General features: G+C 38.5%; 1 protein-coding gene across 1 annotated transcript in view; it reads right to left on the reverse strand.

Annotated features, from left to right (window-relative positions):
• Positions 1-23,351, reverse strand: part of cacna1aa (calcium channel, voltage-dependent, P/Q type, alpha 1A subunit, a) — a 141,510-nt gene that overhangs the window by 104,773 nt on the left and 13,386 nt on the right. Inside the window, 2 exon segments of the mRNA XM_036563030.1 lie at positions 3,228-3,367; positions 4,438-4,543. Of these exon segments, the coding sequence (XP_036418923.1) occupies positions 3,228-3,367; positions 4,438-4,543 (246 nt within the window).

Consider the following 23,351-nt stretch of genomic DNA (forward strand, 5'->3'; position numbering starts at 1 on the left):
AAAAAATAAATAAATAAAAAGAGGTTGGACAAGCTGGTAAAAATCCCAGAGACACTACTTAACGTTGAGCTTCCAGTTTACAATGCTATGATGCCGAGCTGATCTGTGTTGTTATAGCTAATTGAATCTAAGCAAGTTGGAAATGCTGATAAATATGTCACCATGTTAACATTAGCCTGATTACACAACAAAAAATGATCTATCCTATTAATACGAACGGATAAACACATCCAAAATAAATATTGTTTGAAATTAATAACAAAATTTGAGTTGCATTCTACAGTTTCTCATTAGGTTAAATGGGATTTTTACAAGCATTATGTAAAGTTTGCTAGCAACACTACCTACAAAAGAACACATTTTTAGGTGGAACTAGAGACAGCAAAATGCAGAAAAAAAAACAAATCTGTGTACTCTCTGGTCATCCTCAGACTGATGGATTGCAGCAGCAGAGTAACACTGCTGTCATTGCTATCAGCAGTATATTTGACTGCTATGCAAATCGACCAATCACAGACCACTGTTTAAGCATGACATATAGAAGCAAGTGATTGTTAGAGCAGTGCAACAACAAAAACAGACATATGAGAAAAAAAAGGAGTTTACAACGAAAAAGACAGCTTAAAGTAAAATTCTTGAATGATTTATAAAGATGGGATGCTGTGAACTTCACTAACATTTTTCAATTCAGCAAGTGAAAGGCTTCTTATTGTCACAGGGTGCAGAACAGCCTCTTGCTACTGGTGACTTGCTTGCTCTAACTTGCTAAACAAAATGTAATATGCACAAATGTAGGCTATTATTTACTTTTTAAAGAAACAGCCTAAATTGCCATAAAATAAAGAAAAGAAAGCACAGGTTGGTTTCTGTTACAAAACTGATATAACCGACTAATACAAATTTCACAGACTGTCAGATGTTCGCTTTAAATTTTCTAGTAACTACTTACTTGTTTTTTAACGTGAGTACTCAATCACAAAATTACTCACAAAGTCCATCTCTAGTTTGGACCAGTTTCGGCGTTTGGTTTCGGCTCACTGATTGTTAGTGTTGTGAACACTAAGCTGAGTTTTGATGTTGCTCCACTGGTCTGAGTGGTAATACACAAAGTGGCAAAATAAGCTCTACCTCTCTCTAAAGTCCACAGCATAAAAGGATTTGGGGATGTTCATGCAAAAAGGATATGATTTCTATGCGTGTGCGTGTGCAAGAGATAGAAAGAGAGCGCACTCAGTTCCTATTCTGTTGCGGTAGCTGGAGGACACACTGTTCAGTAATTACTCTAGTTACCAGAGGGAAAGAGAAAGAGGGTGGGGATGGAGTGATGAGCATGAGAAAACAGGGGAAACATAGATAGACACAGTGAAAGGAAGCGATGGTGATAAACACAGCTTTCACGCACAGTAGGTATAATATAATAAAATAAAAGGTTTGAAAAGCTATTAGACCCAGTTGTGTTTGTATTGATAAGCACACGTGCACATACACAGGCTGTAGAATTTTGCTGTTTATGAATCAGTAAATTGCTCCAACATACAGGGCTTATGAATTTGACACCATGACGCCTGTGGGTGATCCACCATTGTGTCAGGGTTTGTTTTAACCTGATCTGTAGCCTACAGACTCACTAAATACGTTTGCAGAGCTGACTAGCATGAGGATCTACATAACTACTAGACCAAAGATTAGAGCATAAAAGTGTTTGCTTGAGTCAGCTGAAGGTACGGTACACGTGCGCACGTGTGCACATGATCAGAATGGCACCACCTCTGCCTCATTTTGTGCCAGGAAAAACCCTGGTGAGTGTGGAGTTCTTGAACAGTAAAAATATGTAGGGTTCTGGATGGAGTTATAAAATGTATTAAAATAAGAAAAAAGTTAAAAAAAAACTTTTTATTTACTTTAATTATTTTATAATGATATTTACTTTGTATATGTGTAGGGGCATACTGTTCGAATATACTGGGTGTTATTGGGTATTTATTTTTTTACTATGTAACCAGGAAATTTAGGCTAAACATCGGATTGAAAAGGTAAGCAGAAAGTTTCCTGGGTTCAACTGTTTTAGCATTGCTAGCTAGGTAAGTTAATGTTATAGCCTACACCTACATGCTGCTATAAATAACTATAACACTAACCAAACCATGTGTAAATTCAAATTATCGCCAAACCAACACTTTAAGGTCTGTACAGAGCTCAGGTGAGCGATTGTACAAACGTGTGGGGTTTTGGTGGGAACAGTGACCCTTTCGTTTTCTCACTTCATCTTGATCCATCTGCTGTTTCCTTTCAAACATCCTCCACGACATCTCTCCAGCTGACATCTCCACCAGAACTTTATATGCCACCCCATGCATCCTCTTATCCATGTGTGTGTGTGTGCGCGTGATGGTGACATTTGTGCTATGGGCTTCTTGTCTGCTCTGATCCTGCCTCACCATGAGCTCATTAGGGCAAGGGAACACACATGCACGCACACACACACACACACCCACACACTGTGAATACAAACACAATGCCATTCTCAAAAATACGTCTTAAAAATAAGCAGAAAACAGTATATAATACTGAACACGCAAACTGCATACATACTGCACTGATCAAAAGTTTACAATCACTCATCATATTCGTATGTTTTATTATTTTAAGTACAATAATAACTTATAATATTATACTAAAGGTGCTTTCGTTTTATTTAATTAAAAATTTTATATTACAAACTAACCAACAAAAATATTTTACAACCTTTACTCAATATTTCAAGTATCCTGGGAACAGGAAGTTAATAATTAATATATAACAGAATGATCTATTCATAACAAATTTTTGTCTTCCTTGAGATTAGATCACCACTTCTGCATCTGTTGTATTGAGCTTGTACATGCAGTTCATGGCACTATGTTACATACATTACAGAAAATGAAAAAGGCAAGATACTCATTTTACAGTCAAATTTATAAAATTTTGTTAATGGTAATTATTCGCTTAGCTCAAAATAGTCCTGCTTAAGGGACTATTGGATTGTCGGAGGAGCAGAGGACTAAAGCAGGCAATGAGAACCACAAAATGTAAAAAAAAAATGTGTAACTTCATTTAAATGATGAGTGACTTTTTCATTAAGCATATTAACAGATAATTCACATGAAGAAAACCATCAACAAGTAACAGCAAGGAACAGTGTGAATTAAGCAAAAATTACAACATCAAGGAGAGCAAGAGAGACTCACCCAGTAAGCACCACTACAAAGTCCATCACGTTCCAGCCGTTGCGGAGGTAGGAGCCCTTATGGAAAGCAAAGCCCAGAGCCAGTATCTTAATGCCAGACTCGAAGCAAAAAATGCCAATAAAATAGGGTTCTGTGTCATCCTAAAAGAGAGAGAGATTGTGATCATGATTAAAATGAACTCATTATTTAATTGTTGGTTTTAAGATTTTGTGAGTAACTACTATAAACTTTTCAGTGACTACTACAAAATAATGCGTAAGTCCTGCAGTTATGACAATGAGGAACTGAACAATGGACCTACATTAAGACGTTTGAAGGTCTTCACACACTAAATGCAATTAATTTGTGTCATTTATTCAGATGTCTCTTAATTTACTGGAACATATGCATAACTGGTATCTTTCACACCAAATGTGATTTTTCAGACAGTATAAAATGTAACATTGTTTTGTTCACCCTGTTTCTGTTTGATTTTTGTTTCTGTTCGATTCTGATTTTCACAGACAAACTTACTTAACCAGTATTGCTTCTGCCAACCAAAATATCTGATTGCCGGCTACAACCAAGAAATCTGATTGGTTGTGAGGTACTTTCTGACAAACATTAAAAGGTTGTTTTCATCGTGAGTATATCTTTGTTACTTGACCATTTCTTTCTTTTTTTGCAATGTGTAAACATTTTGAACAACTCCGCAAGTCTGTGTCATTTATTCGCATCATGTTCGGTGTGTGACAGCTTTAGAGTTTACGTTGTTAACCCTTAGAAGTTTACACTACTAATAAAAAAAGCAAATTATAATTTTATATGAATTATTCTTCACTCATAGCTCTATAAAACAAGGGGAGAAATGCAGAAGCGCAGATTCTACAACTTAAATGCATGAACTGAGTAAATGTAAATCAAATTGTAAATCAAATAAAAAATATAGCAAAACAATAGTAACTCAACTCTGGATTTCTTAGGGTTAAACAGCACCTCTCCAAGAGAGAAACTTAGCAGTAGAAAGTAAAAGGTGTAAATCAGGCTTCATCTGATTTAAATTTCTACAAGATTTGCCATTTACAACATCCAATAATAAGCCCGATCTTTGTCTTATGGAACACAATAGATGAATGAAACGCTGACAGAGAGATATGACAGAGTTAGCAGCTAACAATGGAAAAATAGCACTCTCAGCACACACACACACACACACACACACAGGACTTACCAGGCGCTCAGACATGGGCGTCTTGTCCCCGTCGGGCAGGTGCTGCTCCAGCGCAAGGACAATGCAGTTAGCAATGATGGTGGCCAGGATCATGTACTCAAACGGAGTGAGGGTCAAAGGTTAAGGAAGAAGCCATAAAGCAACACATCACACATACCCACCCCCCCCCGACCCAAACCACTACCAATGTGTTCTTTCAAGACTGCTCTTGCTCTACTAACTACTAACACTTCCATGTACACTTCCTGTTATCAAATCCTAACCCACTGAGCCACTGCCATGAATCAGGGATTACCAGAAGTAGAGCAGGCCTCAGTTTGATACACACACACACACACACACGCCTGGTAGAGCCTGTGGCATGGTAAGCATGTATCCATGCTGAAGTAATGTGTGCATTTGTGCTGTAGGGTACTGTCTGTGTGTGTGTGTGTATGTAAGAGAGAAACAACATGAGTCAGAGAGTTTCTGCTCGCTTTAAACGGCTCATCATTAACCACATGCTCCCTGAGTGGTTAGCACGGGTCTAATCGGCAGTGATGCGATGAGTGTGTGTGTGTGTGTGTGTGTGTGTGTGTGTGTATGTACGGCCAGACCCAGCACAGGCCCAGATCTCTCTGTGATTCAAACTGACATGTATCTTTGGCTCACTGTACACAAAGACTTGAGGGTGAGTACACTATGCATATCAACAGCATGAGATGCTCTGCTAGGACACTTTTTGCACACACACACACACACACAGCAACAAACACAGCAGCTGCACAGAGGTTACAAACTTTGCAAGTTTCCCCCTTACCGCAAATGTAGTCCATCAGCCAAGACATGTCTAGTGTCTAAAATTTGCTTCTTTAGTTTTGCAATGGAGCCAGAGTGTCCACTCTTTCCCACACAGGGCCACTAAGGGCTACAAAGGACACAATCATCTCAAATCAAGTATCAAGTTGGACAAAGTTCAGGCATCTAGCATCACATCTAAAAACTACTACTGGTTTCACCAATGCATCACACTTTTGTCCATAGTTTATAGATAACAGCATGTCATACAGTGTTGGAAACCACATGAGCAAGTTTATTTGAGATTAGTGAACAACTCAACAGTTTGAGTTTGAGGAGAATATTAATGAGTGAGACATGCAGTTTGCACAATGCTAAGTGATGGGGTATAAGCTTCCATCACCTATTAGATACATTTAGGCTCAGGGGGAAAAGTGTAAAATAGATAATATGCTGTAACTTTATAACTGTAACTTTAAAAAGAACAAATGGGACAGACAAGCGCAGGACAACAATCAAAGATGAATATATATATATATATATATATATATACATGCGCTGCTCAGAAGAAAACCTCGTATCTTCAATTTTGTCATTTTTCAGTTTTTGACATAATTTGAAAATGCACGTGTGTAATGTGTAAATTTCATGAAGAATGGACCAAAAGAAATTACCCAAAATTACTTGGTCTGGTTCCACTGACTTACATTAAAGGTAAAGTTAGCATTTTGGAGATACAAGGTTTTCTTCCGACAACAGCAATGTATTTTATGTGTGTATTTATATATATATATATGTATTTACAAGCAAAACATGGCTGTCAAGAAACGGATACAGAGAAAAGTAAATAGGCAAATCAAACAAAGAAGCTGCTGATGTTCTCAGAACAACAGACTGGCGACCTCAGACTCATGAACACCAAAATTTACGTTTATGTTAAATACGTTTGGGATTACTTGGATCATGAGAAGTATTAGATGCCACCAACGTCTAAGACTGAACTTTGGAGGAGTGAAAATAATATAATGAAAGTGTCCTGAAAAGAACAGAATAAAGGCAGAGTATACTGACAAAATATGATATTAAATGCAGTTATTGAGGCTTCTGTGTAATTTGTATTTGAATGTATTTGCTGCTTGATGCTGAAAAATACATAACTTGTACTTAATGATCTTTTTGAATGGAAATTAAATAAATAAAAGGTGGTCTCTGACTTTTGCTCAGTACTGTGCATATGATAAATATGGGACATAATTATGTGCCTTTCTCCTGACATTATATATAAATGAATGTGTTTCTTGCATAAGCAAAATATTACACAATTTTTTTTAAGTGTGTAATACAAAAGGACGTGGAACCACTACACAAAGACGCCATGTGTGACCAGAAACTCTGCTCTTTTTTTTCCCAGAAGTGCTTGGCAAAATGGAGAGATGAAAGAAAGGGTGTGCGTTTCTCTCAGGGAGGATGAATCAATGTCCGGTCGCTCTGCCTTAGCTGCCAGTGTGTGATATGGCCGCAGTGTGATGTGACCGCCATGAGTGTATGCGTGTGTGAGGTGCTTTGAAAAGCCCCCCCTTTCCACTGCTGTGAAAAGGTGTGTTTAAAATTGTGTGTGTGTGAATATACGGACACTGCTGTGATCTGCCAGAAGCCTTCAATTATTAACCACCCACATCTCCACATTCTAAACAGCAATGACACACACACAAATACACACACACACACACTACTGGTACTGGTGTCTTTATCGTGTTTCCATGTCCTCCTGTATGACATACTGTTAATCAAGAGAGTAAGAGTAAGTAACATGACTTAAAATTTTGACTTTACTAAACTTTAAACAATTAAAAGTCAAAATTGTATGCCAGCCAGGTTACTTACATTTTTAAGTTAAAACTACATTTTTTTTTACAGTGCAGCAGCTAAATGTTGTTTCTTAAACTTCAAAAAGTAAGTAAAATATGTAAAATAAAAGACAGATCACTGTTATAATAATGGCTCAAGAAACTCAAAACTTAAAGCAAACAGGTTACTTATTTTAAAGTTAAAATAACATCCATAGTTTTACTGTGTAGTTTCACAAGTAGGACGTACCAATTCAGGGCTGATGATGATTTTTGATATTTTTAATGTGCATATCTGTCGATGCCTATGCCTACAAATCCACCTGGTTTATCCTTACAGAGAAATTAAACATTAACTGGTAGAGGGTTACAAATGCAGCATAATGAAGTCATCTTAGCATAGCAACCAAGTGTCACCTAAATGTTTTGTTCTTCTGCAGCATAAAGGCCACCAAACAGTAGATGCACTGTGCTGCATCCCATAGCGTCCAAAAATTCAAAAAACACTTTTTTCACATTGCCCTTATGATGGAAAATCTTCATGCAATTTTGCTAACTTTTTTCCACACAGTCCATATGTGGACATTAACCTGCAAAACAGCTGATTTTCAAATCACAGTTATGTAATGTCACAAAAAACCAAAGCATTAACATAAATACACCTAAATGCAGCCTATAGTTGTTTAACTCTACACATTTGCATTAGGAGTGTTCCAGCCCAGACTGTTTTTTGAATGAGGCACAATACAGAAAGCGTTACGTAGTTCTCATGAGAGGTCTCATGCCCACTCCTCCAAAGTTACATAGTGTTATAGGCAAGGACAGAGATGCCATTCTCCCTATTATAAGTCAGTGTACTATCAGTGTGATTTTGAAACTGTTATTTTCAGGTAAAATTGTTACATAATATTACTTTAAGGTGGCCTTAATAAATGCATCATCAAATATCAGTTTTGAAATATTGGCCAAAACTAACAATTGTCCCAACAATTTTTTTAACAATGATTTGTTGATACCAATATAATTCTGAGGACATCGTGCATCCCTACTCACAATCCAGACTTCCACCTGTTGTCAGACAGTCTGGTAGGTTTCAATGCTCAATGTGACCAAGAACCGCCTACTTTGACAGGAAGGGGACATTTGACTGGCATAGAAACTGACCAATCACAGACCGTTCTTTCTGTGCCTCGTGTAGAAGCAAGCAATTCTCAAAATGATGTTACAACAAAAACAGAACCCAAGGAAATAAAGTGGCTTACATCCACTGACACACAAGGATATCTGCAAAACAATATTGTTGTAGAAATGGCCGTGGAAGGGGACTGAGAGAAAGAATAAATACACATACACACACACACCCAGACACACACACTTTACTTTAACCACCACTGATCCGAGAACAGACTCAAGAATAACGTTACACATAAAAAGAGTGAGAGACAAACGAGAGCAGAAAAAATGACATGGAGAGAAAGAGTGCTTGACTAATGTATTCTGACTGTGTTCTGATGACTAACCCTCATAACACTCTCTCTCCTTCCTTTCTCTTTGTACTATCTCTCTTTGCCTCTATCATTGCCTCTTTTTTCTACTTTCTCTATCACTCTCTCCCTTTCCATCCTTTTCTGTCTCTCTCTCTCTCTCTAAGCACTCTGCCAGCTTCCTTGTTTCCCTCCATGCCTCCGTCTCTCCACACCATCCCTCGCTCCAGCTCTCTCTCAACCTGCACATCAATCATCTCTCGCCATGGGCCCGGCTCTGTTAGGCTGAATACAGTCTGCACCGTCAGCAAGAAACACACACACGCATGCAATGATGGAGAAATGAAGGAACAGGGGAGAAGAAAATGGAAAAACGAGCCAAAAACCCAGAAAGACAAGCAAAAAAAAACCGCAGGCAGATCACAGATACAGAAAATTAGATTGAGATAGATAAGAAAAATGTATCTAAACAGAAATGTCCTGTTTAGCGAATGTGCTTTGCTAGTATTTTAATTGCATTTCAAACACACTCCCAACACCATAGCACTGTAATTATTACCAGCCTAATATAAAGCAAAAATGTGCACTTGCTGTTCACTTTAACATCATGCAAGCTGCAAACCTAAATCACTACTCGCTTGCCTCAAACCACGTTGAGTCGTTGAATGGCCCACGCCTTAATAATTTTTAAATCAAAGTCTAATGTAACATGTAAACATTGAAGGTTTCAAAATTATGGCACTCAATCCCCAGTCCATACAGTTTTTGTAATGTCACATAATGTCAGCACCTTTATATCTGCCTATTCAGCCTACAGCAGTTTAATCCTGCCCTTTAATGCTGAATTTATAAGAGGTGTTTCAAATGGGCTGCTTTTTGACTGCAGCACAATCATGACAAACAATAGGAACAGAGCCCATTTTCATGTTTATTAAGAGATGCATCTCTTAGCAGCAGGCTAGGGGGTAACAGCACAGTGCATGCACTGGTTGACCACTGCTTCACAACAACTAAAAAATATAAATATTGTACAAGAATGCGCTGACAAAACGTAGTGTCACACTTCCACGCCATGTTGTAAGTGGCTCAGTTTTATAAAGAAAAGAAATGTTTATGTTGGGCTGTTTTAGGTTTATCCGTACAAGTACTTTTATGTTAAAGAGTCTGAATATAGGTGGAGTGTTAGGTTTTTCAGAGTAGAGCAGACGTTAGTTTTTAGGTGTTAGCGCTGGAGAGGCTGTGTTTCTTCTCGCTGTGTTGGCCGCTGTTTTCGGCAAATAAAAATGCTGAGTTATAGACCTTAACCTCAAGTCATCTAACTTTATCCTGAGAACCCTAAATGTTACAGTGTTGCAGTTTGCCTTTATGGATAACCTACATTTAGCCAAAAAAAAGAATGTCCAATGCCCAAAATTAAAAACTGAATACTCATCCAACAAACGAATATCTGAATAATCAAATAATCCAACCATAAATGATTTAGACATGCAGTTTGCGTGATGCCAATAGGTGAAGTATAAACTTCCATTACTTGTTAGCTACATTAACCTGGTGCAAAACTAAAAAAACAAACTTCAGACACCTACATGTTTTGGCTGATCGACTACATTTGAAATAAAGGAGTAAATTAGGCAAATTAGATTTTTCGCTGAACTATCGCTTTCAGTGTGCATGGGTAATGTGTGTGTAAATCAGTGGGAGTGTAATTAGCAGCAGACGACCACGCTGACCTGAGAGGCCTGTGTGCTGGAATGTAAATATGTATCGATTTCCTCATCTTGCTTTAAGGTCCCAGGCTGTTTGCTTTTCTAATACTATTCCCACCATTCTGGAGCAGCAGCCTGCATTATTAATGAACTCCAGATAGAGCCTGTTTTTTTTTTCTTTCCCCCTCCTCTTCTCCACTTCTTCTAAAGGAACGCCTCCACTGGAAAACTCCATTACGCTTTCCATATCTTCTCATGCTTTTCGTTCTAGTGTTCATTGCGTCTTGTGATCAGACTAACTGTGTATGTGATGGAAGGATACAGTGGGTTAGTTTTCTTGTCAAAGCAATCTCAGTTTTACTCTCTTATCTGTAAACCTTTATATGAATAAATGTTAGGCTTAGGATTCAGCACTGAGCACTACAAAACTTTCTTATAAGAAATAGTGACCCAACTGTCACCACTGGTGGAAAGAATTAATGTTTAAACTGATTATATTTTATCCGAGCTATCATGCATCACAGAAAAAGGAACCTTAATAAATGACACTGTTGCAATGACCACTGCATGTGAAAATACATCCACTAAAATAGAAACCCTTCTATTATTCCATTTAAAATGGTCAGTCTTCTAAATATTAACTGCTAGAATACTAACTGACTGTGAATTATGTCTGACTATTCATTGAAATTCACTTAAATGGTTCTTTACATGGTAAAATAGTTCAGATTGAGAGTATGTTGATTGGATAGTATGTTGTACGTAGTTCTATATAGAACCTTTTTGAAAATGGTTCTTTATAGCACTAAAAAGGGTTGTGCTATTGTTACACTGTCAAGTTTTTAACAATAGCAGAACATTTCTGGTGCTACCATTTCACCATGCAAAGAACTATTAAGCATGAAATGGTTCTAAACAGAACCAGTGCCTTTACTAAAGAACCCTTGAAGAATCTTTTTTAGTGTTTACAACTGCTACTAGAACCTAACATAGAGATGGGAAAGCTGGGAAATGTTGTTTGATACTGCATACACAAAGTAGTGACTACAAATTTCATGAACACTAGGACAAAATGTTTGAATAGAGATTCATGCATGCATACAGGTATGATCTATTTTAACACACAACAGCAGAATGAGGAGAACACTAATCAGTCCTAATTGCCCTGCTAGGTGTCCTTTAGTTTCCAATTAAGAATCTTAATGCAGTCGCATACTGGTTCAGGTTAGGCGTGGTAAAAATACAACCCCCAAAAAAGTTGGGACGCTGTGCAAAATGTAAATAAAAACAAAATGCAATGATCTGCAGATCATTTAAACCCTATAATTAATTGAAAATAGTATAAAACAACACATCAAATCATTGTATAATGCTAAAAAAACACCTGGTGATTAATTCACAATAGGTCAGTAATATGAATGTGTATAAAAAGAACATCTCAGAGAGGCTGAGTCTTTCAGAAGTAAAGATGGGGAGGGGTTCACCACTCTGTGAAAGACTGCATGGGCAAACAGTGCAACAATTCAAATAACGTTTCTCAACGTAAAATAGCAGAGAACTTTTGCTTTTCATCATCTACAGTGCAAAATATCATTAAAAGACTCTGAGAATCTGGAGAAATCTCTGTATGCAAGGGACAAGGCCAAAAAAAACAGTATATGTTGGCCATGATCTTTGGGCCCTCAGGGGGCACTGCATTAAAAATAGACATGATTCTGTAGTGGAAATCATTGCATGGGCTCAGAAACACTTCTGAAAACCACTGTCTGTGAACACAGTTCATCACTGCATCCACACATGCAAGTTAAAGCTCTAAAACGCAAGGAAGACACCATATATAAACAGGATCCAGAAACGCTGCCACCTTCTCTGGGCCCAAGCTCATTTAAAATGGACTGAGGGAAAGTGGAAAAGTGTCATGTGGTCTGACGAATCAATGTTTGAATTTTTTTTTTGAAATCATGGACGCTGTGTCCTCCAGGCTAAAGACCATTCAGCTTGTTATCAGTGCACAGTTCAAAAGCCAGTACTCATGATGATACGGGGTATATTAGTGCACATGGCATGGGTGACATCTGTCAAGGCACCATTAATGCTGAATGACATGTGATCTACTATGGCTTTTTGTGGTCATGTTCCGGTTTTAATTTAATCAAAGTCTAGATGAGTCAAAGTTCTTTATTGTTGTGTACAAAGTGCACTGAAATTCTTACTATCACTTTAGTGCAGTAATAGTAAAATGCTGAGTGGCGCTGTGGTGCTCAGAGAATGTAAGTATTGCTGAAAGTCACAGAGAGCACATTCAATAAAAACAATGGGTCCGATTTTTTGGACACTGTGCAAAACAAATTATGTAGATTATAGAAATCACAAAAATAACAAATATCAAGATGCATGAAAAATCATGTTATAATTTCATCTTGGCACCCTGGACTATAACCAAACTGAACTGTAAAGTGCCTACAGAACCCCAGTTCCATTTTAAATATCAAATACGCAGGGAAGGTTTTAATTTTCTTCTTGCAATGAGAAGGGATAGGAGTCTATGTGTGTGTGCGTGTGTTAGTGACTGTGTTCTTGCCCTCTCCAGCTTTAGCTTACACAAGACATGGGGAGTGTAATTTCTCTAATTTACCTCTCTCTGTACATGTCATTCCCTTCACATACGATCTTTTCTCAGTGACTTCACAGAGTTACTGAGTCTCTCCCATTAAGCTTTTAAAAGAACGGTTTGGTGAAAAAAATCTAATTTTCTTAATTTACCCCAAAACGTAGCTGATCAGCCAAGACATGTTTGGGGTACTAAGCTTGTATTTTTTTTTTTAGTTCTGGACTGGAGCTTTTAGGCTAATGTAGCTAACAAGGAACGTAAGCTTAAGGAAATGGAACCTATGTCCTAAAACTGGACAAAAGCATGTTGTATAGCTAAGTAGGACACAGTTACATAGTGACAGTGCACAGCGTAAATTCTGTCTGAACTTTTCCATTTTTATTGATAAAATCATCATACAGCATCAGACTCCAAATAAGCAAGTGTATTAAGTTATAAATGCTTAAAGTCCATGTGAATCAAAAATAAGAAGACTTTTTTCTTCCTTAACGTGACGCATTCCAGAGAGAAACTGGCTGCTCAGAAGGGAAACAATTGTGGATGGGACAAAAAGCATGTCTCAACTCTTGTACATCAGGCAAAATGGTCCGTTTCAGGTGAAATGGCTTCAAAGAAGAAGGCCTCAGGCTAAGCTAAGTGGCCTCAGACGGTAAAGTTTGAGTGATATTTGCAATTCTGTTCTTTATCACTAGATTAAGGCACAGGCATAGTAGCCTAAGGCTACTATGTTTACAGCAGGTAAAAGTCGCCCAAATCCGATCTTTTCTTCATATAGGACACAGATGTGTTATCTGTGTGTCAGTGTGAACAGCAAAAAACACACTGAATCTGACATTTTCAATTCCGATTTGATACTGAAATCCGATACGTATCCGATATGCGGCATTCCAGATCGGAATGCATGCGGCTTTTTTTTACAACTCGACATTCGTCATAATTTTGCGCTGCTGAGACCTCATAAACATTTAGGGTGATGTTTCTGTACCAAAAAATTAGAAGGCACTTATCACAACTGCTCCATGTTTGAAGAGATTTCGAAAGAAATGGCCGAACGCAGCCGTAGGAGGACGAGGCTGTAGCATCAAAGAACAGTCTGAAACAAAAGTCTGAAAGCAAAGTTTTAAAGAATCCGACGACACGAACCAAAGAAGTGACTGTGCACTTTTTATGGCAAGCTTTATGACAACCATTGGAACTTCATGATCGCTCCGGTGACGCTGGCGAAGGTGAAACCGAAAGCTCAGAGAGCAACTGGCATTCGTTCATAGTCATGATTGTTTACCACTGGATGAGCCACATGAAACAATGTGAAGCATTGTTCTTCTGTGCATGTGGGTCGGTTTAGGAGCGTGACCTTTTCAGACTGATGTCGCATATAGATCACATTTAAAAGATACTGTGAACAGCCAAACAAAAAAAATCAGATTTGGTGAGAAAATCAGATTTGGGCCGCTTTTACCTGCTGTGTAAACGTAGCGTAATACTTTTCCAAACTTGTTATAATAGCTACCAAAGAACGTGTTTGTCGGCAAAGCATGGATAGGATAGGCCAATTGGCTGTGTGGTGGTAAACACCTTGTAGCAGGTTGGAGTTTTGGCTGAGGTTATGGTGTCTGTGTCTGTGCCTGTGTGTGTGTTTGTTTGTGTGTGTGTGTGTGTGTGTGTGTGTGTATATATGTGTGCATGTGTCTGTGAGGGTGGGTGGGTGGTTATTTATGTGGGTGTGTGTGTGCAGGCAGGTAGAGGTTTGGATGTGGTAAAGGCAGCAGTAGGAACAGCAGCACGTGACTTCAGGAACACGAGCATGAAAAATCAATCCATCACACACTCTCCCCACACTCTATACACTAAAAATAACCTTCTCCCACGTCAGCATCTCACACACACACACACACACACACACACACACACACACACACTCACTCCACCCAGCCAGCCACCAGAGCTGAATAATTCACAACAAAAATGCAAGACACAGAGAGAGAGAGAGTGAGAGAGAGAGAGACAGAGGAAGAGAGACTGCAAAAAAGAGAAAGCAAGAGAAATGCAAGATGTGGAGAGAGACAGTGAGAAAAAGAAAGAGAAAGAGTAAAGAGGTAGACGACATGTAAAGAAAGAAAGAGAGAAAAACAAGAAATGGAGAGAGCGAGAAAAAAGTTAAGGACACACAACGATGACTGAATCATTAGCAGATATTTGGCATCAGATAGACCTCGATCTGACCAATATTTCAAACCCATATTTGGTGACATATTTTTTGTACTCGGGAGGAGCAGAATGTTTAGGGTTACCGTGATAAAATGGCAGTATTTTATTCATGTTACTGAATTTGTAAGTCACTTCAAATAAATGCTCACTTTAAGAAATTACTTTGCACAATTAAAGGGTTCTTTATCCATCAACAGGCCATCAATATTTGCTAACATTTCCCATACTCATCCCTAAATAAGAATGAGAAAAACAAAGTGAGTGAGAGACAGAAACAAATGTAATGTAATGTAAAGAAATGTAGAGCTTGAGAGAAAGAGCAAGAGAGAGAGAGGTAAACAGACAGAGCAGGACAGAGAGATGTAAAGCTCAAACCTGAAAGAGAAAACAAGATGCAGAGAAAATGCTACTTGCCAATGAATTCACTAGACACTCTACAGAAAACAAACACACATACACACACAAACACACACACGCAAAGCCTGCCAAGCCTTTCACTGACGGTATTACTATCAAACTTACACCAGAACGAATACTAACAAATTACACAGTATTTTGCATCCACTATTTGTAGGAATAGCAAAGAGTGTTTACTCACTGCTGTGTTTGTGTGAGTGTGTGTGTGTGTGTGTGTGTGTGGGTGTGTGTGTGTGTGGCACAGGTAAAAAAGTGCTGACGGGTGTGTTTTGTTGACTGGGTCTGCGGCAGCAGCTGAGCTGTGTGTGGTTGCAACATTACACACCATTACACTCACTTAGAGACAGATATAAGCAGGTATGAAATCACACACCCACACAGACACGAAGAGAAGAGAAGAGAAGAGAAGAGAAGAGAAGAGAAGAGAAAATGGAAAGGAACAGATGAAAATAAAAGAGAATAAGAGACAAGAGAGGAGAACAGAGGAGAATGGGAGAGGAAAGGCGAGAAGAAGAGACAAAAGAGAGGAGAAAAAAAAGAACAGAAGAGAATAGGGATGAACAGAAAATGAGAATAAACAAGTAATTACAAAAGAAGAGGATAGAACAGAAAAGATGAGAGAAGAGAGAAAAGATCAGAAAAAAGGAGAGTGAAGCAAAAGAAGTAAATAAGAGCAGAGAGAAAAGAGCTGAGAAGAATAAAGAATATTACAGAACATGTGAGAAGAGAAAAAAGAGAAGAAAAGAGAAGAGCACAGGGATGATGAGAAGATGAGAATAAAGTACTCACGAGAGAAGGGGACAGAACAGAAGAGATTAGAGAGAGAGAAGAAGAGAACAGAAAAAAGAGGAGAGTGAAGACAGAAGTAAAGAAGAGAATAAAAGAGGATAGAAGAATAAAGCACATTACAGAAGATGTGAGAAGAGAAGAGAAGAGAAGAGAAGAGAAGAGAAGAGAAAGGAAAGTGAGAGTGAGAGAGTTGTGTGAATGAGTGCAGGATGTGCTCGTTTGGACTCCATATTACCCAGAGGGAAGGGAGGATGTGAGAAGAAGGGACAGCCTTTCACATCCTATCAGACAAAAAAGACATGGAGAGGGAGACAGACGGAGAAGAGGAAGGACGGAGAGTGAGAGAAAAAAAGGAGTGAAGCAAAAAAAAAAACACACAGGGAGAGACCGCAAGAAACGAGAAAATCATTTTGTTATACAATCCATAAGCATAAAGCAGCAAAATTGCTTTAACTTTTTTCACACTCCAACACACTCTCAGGATTGTATTACTAAAATCCTCTGCTCTAGAAAACCCTGCTCAGAGTAAATTACTCTATATTCCAAAAGTATCCAGCCAGCCTTTCTAATTCATGAATATTGTTACCTTAAGGTGCACCCAGCGCACAGATTGTATAAACTCCACAGAAAAGCATAGCCAACATAATAGAATGCTCTGGAGCAGCCACACATGAGCCTAAGGTCATCAGGTCCAATGTCAAGTGAGGGCTAAAGGAGTATAAGACCATGTTTAAAATGGAGAGGGGCACAGAAGAAGAAGAAGCCATAACAATGCCAAAGCTCAGTTCTAGCAGAACTGAAAGGCATAATGGAAAAAAAAATATTTTGGAATTGGAGTTTGATTAACTCGCTCACCGGTGTCACCCACAAATGTTTTATTCAGCTCTACAGTGCCAGACCAGATCAGCAGAATGAAACTGAAAGCTTGTGAGAATCAGGATGGTCTACCAGCTAATATACAAAAGTATAAAGTAAGTCAAGGTTTGTGCATATTAAAACTCTTACTCCAAAATAAGGAAACCGTTAGCAATAATTTAACAGAATTGAGTAAGTATGTTCTATATCATATGAAGCACTGACGGCTGTAGTTTGGCTACTTGTGTATATCTGCCACTGTAGTAAGAGACTAATGTAGTGTCTTAACCTTCCCACACCCACCCATGCACCCCATGTCATTCTGTTTCTTCACTTAAACTTTCAGCTTCTTATTATTTTCTTTCCCTTTTCTGTTGCTCAAGAAGTCCACACACTTAGACTGCCTGTCAGTGTATTCTAATCCTTTGGGTATATTTAGCTTCAACACTCAGTTTCATGTTTATCGAAGTGTCTTCCTTGGTACGAAGCAGGTTTTGCCTGAGTGACGATTTGACGGCTTTTTTCCCAAACTATTGTGAACAGAAAATACTGAAACTGTCTTGCCACAAAGGTGGTTTAAACACCTGAAAGTTTTGAGTGCTGAAGAGCGCTGACAACTCACAACAAGGGGAAAAATGCGTGGCCTTTGGCACTGCTTGCGAAGCACTGCCTCTAATATTAGAACAATTATTTACATGTAATGTTTTGTCTTCAAAATCTTTCATCAGTCTTATAGTCTTACACATGTACTTCTTTATGTTAAAGAGTCCATATCATGGAAAACTGAAAGGGTTTGACATAGTGTGTAAACATCCCAGCGCCACCCATTTACACTTTAAGTATTTTTGAGTGATACGCAATACATAGATCGTTTACATACATTAGTCTTAAAGAACCAGCAAGATAGAAAGTACATTTAATTCTAAGGGATAAAGAGAGCTTAAAAATGATCAAGTAAAACGAATTACAACTGTTTTTGGCACATAAATGTCACAAATGGACCTTACGAGACAAACTAAAATACAAAAAAAATATAGAAGTTACTAAGTTAAGTTACTGCAAACCAACAAAAACATTCTAATTTGTATTAAACACGTTAAAAAGCTAGGTGTCCATAAATGATTGACAGCCAGTGCATGCATGCTGTTCTCACCTTTATCCCCATCATCACGCACAAAGAAATCACCCACGTTAGAGATGGACAGATCGATAGGCTAGATTTTCAGCCCAAATATGCAATTGGCTTGAATTGAATGTGTAGCGCTGTAATTACTGCGATTTGTTGTCAAAGCTTTGAGGATTCATTTCTGTTAGCATGTAAGCATCTGTATGCTAATCTTAGCTTAGCTTATGCTGCAGTAGTTTCGTAACCTATGGCTTTGGCAAGGACTGACAATAAAAATAAGACGCAGGACTAAAAAAGTGGTCGTATGTCAGCCCTTTTTTAAAAATCCATCCATGAAGCAGGACTGTTTTGTCCTGTTAGCTGCTCCAGTTATTTCAATGGCTATGCTAACCTGAGGCCCCAGAATGTAACTGTTGCACCATTTAGGGTGGAACAGGAAAATTCAAACAAGAAGCTGTCCAAAACAAAGCTGACTTCAGCTTAATCGAGAGTTGAAAGGCATGGTAAGGGATGAGGAGGTTGCTGTGTTTCTGCGTGACGTGAGTTATGTTAACTTATTTTTAATGTTTCACAAAACCAGTAGGTCAGTATTGTTTTGTCCTGTTTGCTAATGTTTATGATAGCTACTTCCAACTGGTTAGCTTTGCAGTAGCAATTGTAGCAACAGTTTGCTAAATGTTTTTGCCCATGCAACGGTTGCAAAGGGTTTTATGGCCACCAACATCTGAAAAAGTGTTGACTGCCTTGGCAATGCACATCTGTGAATTTTGGTGGCAGAGTTTCTGAAGGTGCACTGAAGGGAGGGGTGTATTTGTTTTGCTGCTGAGTTCATATATCAACAGTCATTCTCCAGAATCACATACTGCCCCTTTGAGCTTGTGGCATCCAGCCTCGTCCCCGATTGGTATCGGCTATTGGCTGACCATGCTGGAAGGCCCCAAAAATACTGGTCAGTCCATCTCTAATCCACGTCCTTACAAGCACACTGAAGGATTCACAGATTTGACTCTAGTTCACACTTCCACTGTCACTTTGTCTGCACGTGTATCAGTCTTCCATATTGTCTAGTGTTTGTCACCTCAGAATAGTGTGAGAGCACAGCTGGCATAGAGTTTTCCCAGCAGAGAAAGCCTCTCCAGGGTCACCAGTTTGGGAAAATGAAGGATGCATAAACCTTCTGCTCCTCCTCATCCTCAAACTATACATGTTCAACCAGGCACCTTCACCTAACTGAACTAGAACGCAATGCTAAACATGGAGGATGTCCCAGTCCTATATTTTAATGGATCTGGCATCGGCTACTTTAAGTGCAATACACTTGCTATCAGCATTTTACACAAGCCACTGTCACAGAGGTGCCATGAACGGACATTATCCACAACCTACAGTAGTGAGGCACATTTCGGAAGCCTAAGGCTATGTTGAGACCCTGTATCTGAGCTACTCAAATCAAATTTTTGTGTTCCGTTGTTCACATTACCTTTTTACTGTTAGTTATACCTGACATCAGTGTGAACTCACATAAGAACACTAATCCATCCGGCACATTCATGCAACAAACAACTTTCCCTAACATTAACAGACTACTTTCATGTGACATCAAAATCAGCTGTAAAAAGTGTTAGCTCTGAGGATGAATGTAGGCATAAAACTAATCAAACTAATTTTACAGAAAAACACATCAAACTAATTTTACAGAAAAGAATAAAAATTGCTGAATTTCCATGCTTGTTTTAATTGTATAAGCTGTAAAAAACGGACATAAGAATCTCAGTTTCTTTGGTTTACATGCCATAAAAAGGAATGCCAGCAAAGAGACAGAAATTCAGTGCTAAAATGCTTAGGCAAATTTGTTTACACTGCTTTACTACTCTTGCTTATCCTCCAAAACAAAAGATGTGCAGCATAATTATAATAACAGACATTTCAACAATGCGTGCAAAATTATGACGAAGACTCAGGTGGATTGACGTATAAGTTCTAGGACATCCGATCCGACTGTTCAGACAGAGACCAATTGTTGCGTATCATTTTTCCTGTTCACACTGCCACGCAGAAACAATTCAATTTCACATACAAACAAAAAAAATTGGGCCACTTTTACCTGAAGTTTGAATATAGACTGAATGTTTAAAACAAAAAATTGTAATATCTGTATGGCAAATCTGCAAGCTCTCTTCAAAACTGTAAGGATTTTTTTCCGTGATATGGGTCCTTTTAAAGGGTAATAGGTATAAATATTGCACAACACAGTATTTAAAACAATGTTAACTACACACATATACAAACAATATAGTTTCTAAAGTCATTAAAACTGCCTCCCAAAAACAGCCTATACCCATTTCTTGGCACAGCTCTACATCACTATCCACTCCAGCCCTCTTATGCAAGCTTCTCTTCTCTTGCAGTTTCCCTCTTTTTGCAAGGGCCTGCGTCAGACCACACCGCCCAGGTTCTAGCGCTTTCATATAGCAAGAACAGAGCCCAAGGAGGGAGGGAGAAAGAAAAAGGGTGGAGATGCCTTTGAGAAGAGGTCTCTCAGTCTGTTGTTATTTTTAGGCTGAAAGGACCTACAGAAAGCGTTAGAGTACAGCAGACCTGACTGGAATGGAATGGGGGGTGAGTCAGAAGGAGAGCAGGATGGAGAAAGAACAAGAATGTGTCTCCAATTACAGGCAAATTAACTTTCTTTAAAATGGATATTTTCCATGGCTTAATAAAGTATTAATGAACAACTATATATATATATATATATATATATATATATATATATATATACATATATATATATTTACTGGTCACTTCTTTTAGAAACCCCTCCCTTGTAGCTAGCTGTGTTCCTTTAGCCCTTCATCAATAGTCAGTTTCTAACCACAGAGCCACTCTTGGCTGGATACTGGTGGACCACTCTCAACCCAGTAGGGACACTTACGTGTACGTAAACCTCTGCAACACCTCTGTGCCTGGTACACCTGTACCAGCACACACATCATGTTAGTGTTACTGCTGTGCTGAGAATGGCCCGCCATCCAAATAATATCTGGTTAACAACTGGGCCGCACAATCAATATTTATTGGTATCGCGATATGTGTTTCCGCAATAATACAATCGTTAAGGGCTGCGTTGGAATAACAGATCAAATTAACTCACATATACAGCACCAGACAGACGTCAACACACTGCAGTTTTCGTTTATATGAGGTAAAAGGCCCAAAACCCTAGTAAATGTTACTTGTTGACCACAAATACAGAAACAATCATGACGTAAGCTATGGAAATTAAAAATCAAGATGCATCATTGAAGCCATAATGCAGACAAATAACCAAAGATGCCATTGACAAAACTTGTTTTGCTGGAGTGTCTTAAATATGTCAGAAAAATGATGCTAAGAAATTCAACATGGAATCATAAGGCTAGAGTACAGAATTTATACAGTACTTAGACCTGTACTTAGGCCCTATGCTTATTATTATCCTCTGTGGGAAGGAAATTAATCTAAGAGCAAAAACTGATTTTTGAGGTTTAAATTATCATATCCAGAAATACCCTATGCACCAATAATCTATAGAACTTACACTGATGCCTGAATGTAGACAAATTACCAAAGAAGCGAAACCCATTTTTTGCTGGAATAACAAAGGCCAGAGAGAACAACGCAGAGAGAAAAGAGGATAAATAATTGAGATTCTGCAGATAGATGTAGATCACTGACTGTACACGGGAAAAAATAAAACACTGGACGGACTCACGACCCGGACGCTCTCCGGTCGTCTCCTGTCTCCCTCTGGTGTTCCTACTCCACACTTCTCTCCTCTGTTTCTAACGTCCTTGTCTGTCTGTCTGTCTCTCTCTCTCTCTCCTTCTTTCTCTCTGTCTCATCTGCTTTCTTCTTACTTTTGTTCTCCAACAACAAACAAAGAGCCTACCTTATTCTGTACACAGTGTTCTAATGCCTGCTGGCTTGGTGGTTTTTCTCTGATGTGCAGATGGGGTTATTAACCAAACACTTCCTGATCCTCACAGGCCACTATTCATTCAAAAGGCCCACAGGTCCCAATCTGGCATTTACTAATTAAACAGATTAAAATCTGTGTTTAATGCAGCAGTCAGTGAGGTTGTCAAAACAAAAATCAAAGCTGAAATATTCAGCAAATTCAATAAAATAGACACGTAAATGTATAAAATGTCCGTCTGAATCTTTAAGCAAGGATTGTAGTTGAGATCTGTGCCACAACAAAAAAAGGAAAAATCAGAATTTAATTCTGAGCCCAGTTAACATTCCTAGCTGTTGCCAACTCTGATGCTGGGAATCCACCATCATGAAGAGTTTTAGCTTTGCCAGGGTGGCAGATAAATATATATATATATTTTTTTGTGAGTTGATCTGCTTCACCCACTAGACATTGTGGCAGGTTACTTAACATAAGCTACACAGAAACAGCTTGGACTAATGCTAATGCTTTTGCAAGCAAAGATACAATAGTGCTGTCTACAATATTAATTAGATAAAATAAGCAGAACTCTAAATTAATTAGGGATGCATTGATATCAGTACCGGTATCTGGTACTGGCCCAATATCAAGCTCATTTACTCATACTCAATTTCATAAAGTTGCACTGATACTAACCTCAGACACTACGATAAGCTTTGTCCAAACACAATGGTCTATTCAAACACCAAAGAACAATACTGCCTGGCTTTAGAGGACATTCAAGTACAGCTCAACCAGCCAATCAAAAGACTTCAACAAGACATACAAGTTCAGAAGTTAACTCCTTGGATGTGTCAGCCTCAGGTGTGTTTCCTGCTGTCACTGTGCTACACAGACTGTTAGTGAAACAGACAGACGAGGAGCAAAACTATGAAACGTACTTTATTTACAGCTGTACACAAGCGCTTTTTTGGCATGGAACAAATCCGCTCTCCTCTACTGCAGCGCTACTCCATTCAAGGTAACTAAAGAAGCATAGATAGCCAGTGCATGTAATTTAAAATCTAGCAGTCCAGATTTCAATGATTTAACTGTTAAGGTACATTGCACTCATTTACACCATATTTAGGTTACTCAGTATGGCATCAACTTCAGCATCG

The sequence above is a fragment of the Colossoma macropomum genome, unplaced genomic scaffold (assembly GCF_904425465.1).
Source record: "Colossoma macropomum unplaced genomic scaffold, Colossoma_macropomum, whole genome shotgun sequence".
NCBI classification, from domain to species: domain Eukaryota; kingdom Metazoa; phylum Chordata; class Actinopteri; order Characiformes; family Serrasalmidae; genus Colossoma; species Colossoma macropomum.